This window comes from Opisthorchis viverrini, assembly GCF_000715545.1.
Source record: "Opisthorchis viverrini unplaced genomic scaffold opera_v5_286, whole genome shotgun sequence".
Lineage (NCBI taxonomy): Eukaryota > Metazoa > Platyhelminthes > Trematoda > Opisthorchiida > Opisthorchiidae > Opisthorchis > Opisthorchis viverrini.
Genome location: NW_008751933.1, coordinates 685,544 through 691,550, shown reverse-complemented (window position 1 = coordinate 691,550; position 6,007 = coordinate 685,544). Strand labels below are relative to the sequence as shown.

The window sequence follows — 6,007 nt, the reverse complement described above, 5'->3', positions numbered from 1 at the left end:
ACATCACAATCAACAAAATCATCGGAAACAGGACTAGTGGAATTAAACGATTCACAGTGAGGTGGAAAACAAAGGAACTCGTCATATGGCATTAGGAACAAATGGAGTAAATCAATCATCAATGTGGGGATGGTCGTTAGAGGGATGTATAGGAGTTTGGTGGGGGTTGCGCTGATTTCCGTGGAACGAGGCACGGCGTGGAGAAAATGAATGGCGAAATAATGCGCGTACCCTGGTTGTGGTGTCAGGCATCGTACATGCTCCGACGAGTGGCGTTGTTCCACGGTCGACTCTTGAATCGGGCGCTTGTTCCTTGTATTCAAAGAATGTCTCCATTCAGGTTGATTTCATTACTGCAAATGCTCGAAGCTTTATCTCCCGTGGTCGAGTTTTTCTTTTGTTTCAGTGGCTACCGTTCGCTTAATGGGTGCCAGCAAAATGTGCGCAGCACTGCTTCCGTGATTTTCTCTTGCTACGCGCGGAACGTTCGAAATTGTTTTCGTTTTCCCGTTCTAATTGCCTGCCGATTTCACTGTTCGATCGATATACAGAACTTGCGCGTGTCATGTGGTACATGTTTTCACTCTGACAACATTTGCGTTATGACCTCCCTTATCTTATCCTCACTTCCTCTTTGGTATCCAGTCCCTTCTTTTCACCAATACTCAATCATGACTCAAATCAATACAGGCTTCTCGATGGCTGCATTGATGAGCCTCAATAGATGTGAGCGAAGTGGGTGTCCGGTGAATGGGGGACTTCGAGTAATGCGTCCTAGACGCACACTCGAAATATCTCTGACATCGTTGTTCGATAAGTGAAGCTTTAGCATAAAGTTTTAGCATTTAAGGGTACACTTTCGGGCGCCTTAGATTTCCCCACACGGCCGCAGTTTTATCAGAGGTTATTTGTGCGGACTCAGAGTTCACTGAGCACGCGAGTTTCGTATTTAATTGTCTGTCGGCGGCTTCGAGGATTGTCTCTATTGCAACAGTTGGAAATGTCGAAAAGCTGGCATCCTCGTTTCTTTTCTTACGTATTGCATTTGGAAGTAATCTTAAAGTGACTTAGACAATATTCACGCTCGATCACGTCCGTGCGAACTCAAATTTGAGTGGGCTTTCGTGGCCTGGATATGGAAGATTCTTCTATGGTTACGACAAGCGTCCCACCGAAGCTGAGGAATTCGTCATACCTAGGATTTTTTTTCCGTTTTTATGATGAGCAGCACACGTTTTATCTGGCCCAAGGCTTGGTTGGATCTTCACCGTTATACCGAGCCACCAGTAGTACCGTTGGATAAACCATTGCGTTTTTGGGCAGAACAAGCATACGGCACAATAAGATGGTCACTGCTTTCTAGTCCTTGCACAAATTAGACGGACTGAGACCGTCTTGTAGGCAATATGCACATAAACTACTGGAAAGCCATCAGAATAGGTATGGTAGTCGCGGCACTGTCATCGCGACGCCGTGCTTCGGTTCGTGGACAGACCCTTACATGAATATCTTGGATGAGCCGTTTATGTTTGTCATTGTAGTTAGGATATTCTTGGGTCTATCGAGGGTTCGGCTTAATTGCTGCCATTCAAGCAAGGTAATAAGACAGCCTTGTCTACATTGAGAACTGAAAATAGGGAATTGTGTCCAAAAAGTCTCCTAGAAAGCACTTCAATGTGGGCTAGAAAGCCGCCCGAAATAACAGACAGTCAAAAGTTGTCACAACCCATAACTGCTTCAATGAGTCGACACGGTCCAGTTTCAAAGCATATAATAGGTATGTGGTCGATGCAAACTGGAGTTGGCATATGTGATTATGAGTGACGTGCATCGGCTAGATCGTGTGCAACTTAGGTAGCTTATAGCTTGTGAAGGCATGAAATCAGAGATATCTGGTGTTGCTGCGTGTTTGTACGATGAGTTGACCTCAGAAACTAGGTGTCACGGCCTAAAGAAAAGCGTGGAGCTTTGCAAAATCAGTTGCGTCTGAGGCGTCATATCATGGTGAGTCTCTGTTAGCACATTTTGACGTCTGTCAATCAATTTTTCGATTCATAGGGGATTGCTCACAATGTATGCCAGAACCGGGGCAATCTAAGGCCGGATGAACTTTGGATGTCCTTTGGTGTACAATTTGAACCCACACTGGGTCACTTTATCACAATGATATTTATTCCCAACAGGTCGGTGGCGCACCGTCAAGCATCGTCACATGATTACAGTCAGAATAAAGCGTGAGTATGTTCGTATTCGCAGGTAATGTAAAATTATGCGATAGGGTAAATGAAGGGCCAAGAGAGCGAACGGCGTATTTGAGCGTGTTCTATCAAACCGGGTATAGCATTGCCATGCCGTCATTGCACTAATATATTTCGGTTACTGAAGAGCCCCGTAACGGACGCAATTTTTGAGGTCATCGGGAAGGGATTTGGATTTCTGTGAGGAATGGGATTTTTGGTTGACCGAGTAACTCCTCAGAGGTAGAACAAAGCATAAGCGAGATCGCATATGCGATCTCGATCCAGGTTGGACAGGTAGTGTGGTACAGCGTTTTGTGTACATACGAATTTATAAAAGCTTTGGTTTTAGTGTGACTGATGAGGTCAATGCACGAACCTACAGTGCTCGGGCCGCGTTTGATAATTCGAAACACCTATAACTTCAAGGCGGTATATCTCTGAATATCAGGCAAAGTGTGTATCAGGCTGCAGTTCGGGATGTTCCTTTGTATGGAAATGATCAGTGTGAATGTTCCCTTTATTCGTGACACAGCGCGAAACTGGGGCTTATTTCTAAGGAGGATGTGAGCGTGAAGAACTCAGCGACCTGGAAGGAAAATGATGAAGAACCTTCTTCGCTGAACGGGTATCTTGTACCACCCATCCCGGGTCCACTGGCTGCGAAAAAGTTCAATCAGCTATCTGATTTGGCAGCAAAGACCACCACGGTCTCCCTAGTTTACGGGCGCGCAAGGGAGAGCATACCGATCATCCGTAGGTCTTTCTACAGAAGAATCACGACAACGAAGCAGGCAAAGCTGCTCCTTGGTAGTGTCCTTGCACAATCCTTTCACGACTCGGTTGACACAGAATGGTTAAGGTAAAACGGAAGCAAGCATAAATCTAGGCTTATAGTCACCATTTGCCCTCCATCGGCCGTACAGAGTCCTCTGGAGCAGACTACCAGTATTGAAAACAGCGTGTTCAACAATCAGGCGTATGACTGAGGTTCGCATTTTAGAGGCGCGATAGCTGTACCAAGCAATTCTAGGAAAGAGCTGTGAAACAGGCAGGAAGATGTGCAGTTGATCACAAACCCTTAAGCAGCTCACCCCTAGCTATCACTCCATACATCTTATACTAGTAGGTGGTTTTAGCGCTCCTAAGACCTGGATGGAGCCATAGCGCTAGTGGAAATCCGGTAGCGGCGCTGTCTAAGTCGTTCAAAAAACGCTTGAACTTGACAAGATTTCGTGCACGTCGGGTGCCACGCAAGCCAATTAACGTCCTTGTTGGATGTCACCGGCCGGCAAAGTCACCACGTTGATAAGCTCCACTGGGACATAGCGACAGCTGTGTGGCTCCCTGTGAATTTATTTTCCGCCGGGTCAGATAGGCGGAGCCCCCAAACATCCATCTCACAAGCTCTCCAAAAATTCGCAGCTTCGTTGATTGATTCAAACTAAGACGGGCTACAACTAGAAACGAATGACTCAGGATAGAGCGCAAATTTGCAGGCCAGACGTACCATGGTTTTAAAATCACCTCTGCATTGCTGCTTCTCTTTTCTAATTTTCGGTGACCCGGCAGTATTCCGGCCCGTGTGTTTCCTTCGGGTTTCTTGGTAGCTATGCACAGGAAACGTGCTACAGCAGGCCCAGTGCGCATTCGAATGGACAAAAAGCTATCTCAAATGGTTCAGCGTGTTCTGGAATACAGGTCCTAACTATTTTTCAGAAAAATAATTACAGATGATACAGAAGATGAGGTGACCTTTTGCAAAATGCAGGACCATTGTAAGCCAGAATCCGGGGATGAAACATGCGGAAAAAGTTACAAAATATCTACACTTTCGGAAAAACAAAACGAAGCAATCCAAATGCATGAGGCCATCGAAGACATCGGCCGACCGCATTTTTTCTGAATGACAAAAACAGGAAACAAGTCTCAAGAAAACACTGTGGGAGCTGGAGTTCTGGCCTGACGGACCCGTCTTCTTCAACTACCCGGAAAAATGAAAAGTGTTGCCCAACGAAACTGGGCGCTTTGATCTTGAAAGTCTTTTTACTTGTCCTTGACGTGATTCATTTGGTTCAAAGGTAGAAGGTGTTACGGCTATCTGCTTTCTGAGTTTGTGTCACGCGTACCAATCCAGGAAAACGACCAAGAAATCCGAATTCTGGAATCACGGTACTATTGCAAATATAATAATATACATATTCAACAAACCTCAACGGATTCTCCTCTGCAGATACCGTAGGGTTACAAAAAAGGCTGTACAATTACCAGCCTGAGTATAAAGCGCAGATCACTACGCCTCAAAATCGATATCGTCGCAAACAAACAGATATCGACGGCGAGCAACCGCAAAATCACAATGTCCGGCCAAAGTCCGTTAGAGTTATAAAAATAGTTCAGCAAAACAAGAAGGTTTCAGTTCATCTGGTCAAGGGGAATAAATATGGGGATTGGCTGTCACTTGGGGTTGGAAACGGGAGGATACTGTTGGCAAGCTTTTCACTACAGAAGGTCCGCTGGCCAGATCTTGTGCTAACGGGTCATAGGTAAGTATCGGCTCTCCTGGAAGTTTCCTCGTTATTTGGAGCAAGGTGCCACTCAAGTGATAACTGCTTTGCGGCGTTAACATCCACTAAAGGACACTGGCATCGAAACCCCAGGTTTATAAGTAGTACGCAAAAAGTATATGTAAGATCCGGACGGTTATAGGTATCTCAAGACGATTGCGGCTATTTGATGATATCCAGTTCGTAGCCAGTAGTCAATAGGAGCAGGCAGACGTGGGCAGCAGAAGGTATATTGAGGAATGACAGGAACTGGTTCTACAGACAAACGGATTAGTAAGCATCATGAATTAAGCAAACGTACAATCAACAATGACGCAATCAGCGGGAGCGGGAAAAAGTCACAGACGCAGCACGGACTTCTATAGGGGCAACAACAAGTAAGTACCAAACGATGTAAAAACATACATATGGGGGCAGTCTGACAGTGTGAGTTGGCTGTGACGGCTCAGGAGTCAGTAGGTTCGGGATGTGAGGGGAATGGTTTTAACTGGTTGTAATGTACGTATTGCACATCCGTATGTGGCTGAGACGGGTTACGGATGACATATGTATTGTTTGGGTCTCTTCAAATAAAAAAATAAGGGCCCTGCCACGTCTGGTGGAATTTTGCTGGTGCACCCGGGGGTGCTTTCGGGCGATGTAGGAACAACTGGTCACCCATTTCTTACACAGGTCCGTTTGATCTGCGGTCGTATACAGACTTTTGGTGCTGCTGAGCATGTCCAATGTTTTTGCGAGCAATTTGCAGTGCGGCGAACAGACGTTCGCGGAGCGATCGGACGTACTCGTTACTGCCAACTAGGTCTGCCGGGGCCACGGGCGTGTCTGCGTCAGAAGGTAGTCGAAGGTTGTGGCCAAGTTGTAGAAATGCCGGCGCATAGCCTGTCGATTCGTGTACAGCCGCACGATAAGCCAGCATGCACAGGTGGATGTGTTCGTCCCACCGTTCCTCTTCATAGCGATCCACAAGGGTAGTTAGTATCTTCTTTATGGTCCTGTTGGTGCGTTCCACCAGACCGTTCCCTTCAGGGTGGTACGGTGTTGTCCTCGTTTTATGGATCTCCAGGAGTGCACATGTTTCCCGCAGTAAATAACTCTCAAAGGCTGGGTCCTGATCCGAGTGTAGAATGACTGGTACTCCGTAGCGTGATACCCATTCGGAGATTATCACCGACGCAATCGTACGGGCATCTTGCTGCTTCA

General features: G+C 46.4%; 1 protein-coding gene across 1 annotated transcript in view; it reads right to left on the bottom strand.

Moving 5' to 3' along the window:
- Nucleotides 1-5,468: 5,468 nt before the first annotated feature.
- Nucleotides 5,469-6,007, bottom strand: part of T265_09433 (hypothetical protein) — a gene marked incomplete at both ends in the record, with an annotated part of 3,512 nt that continues 2,973 nt past the window's right edge. The window contains one exon of the mRNA XM_009175487.1: nucleotides 5,469-5,915. Within this exon, the coding sequence (XP_009173751.1) occupies nucleotides 5,469-5,915 (447 nt within the window). The remainder of the gene's footprint in view (nucleotides 5,916-6,007) is intronic.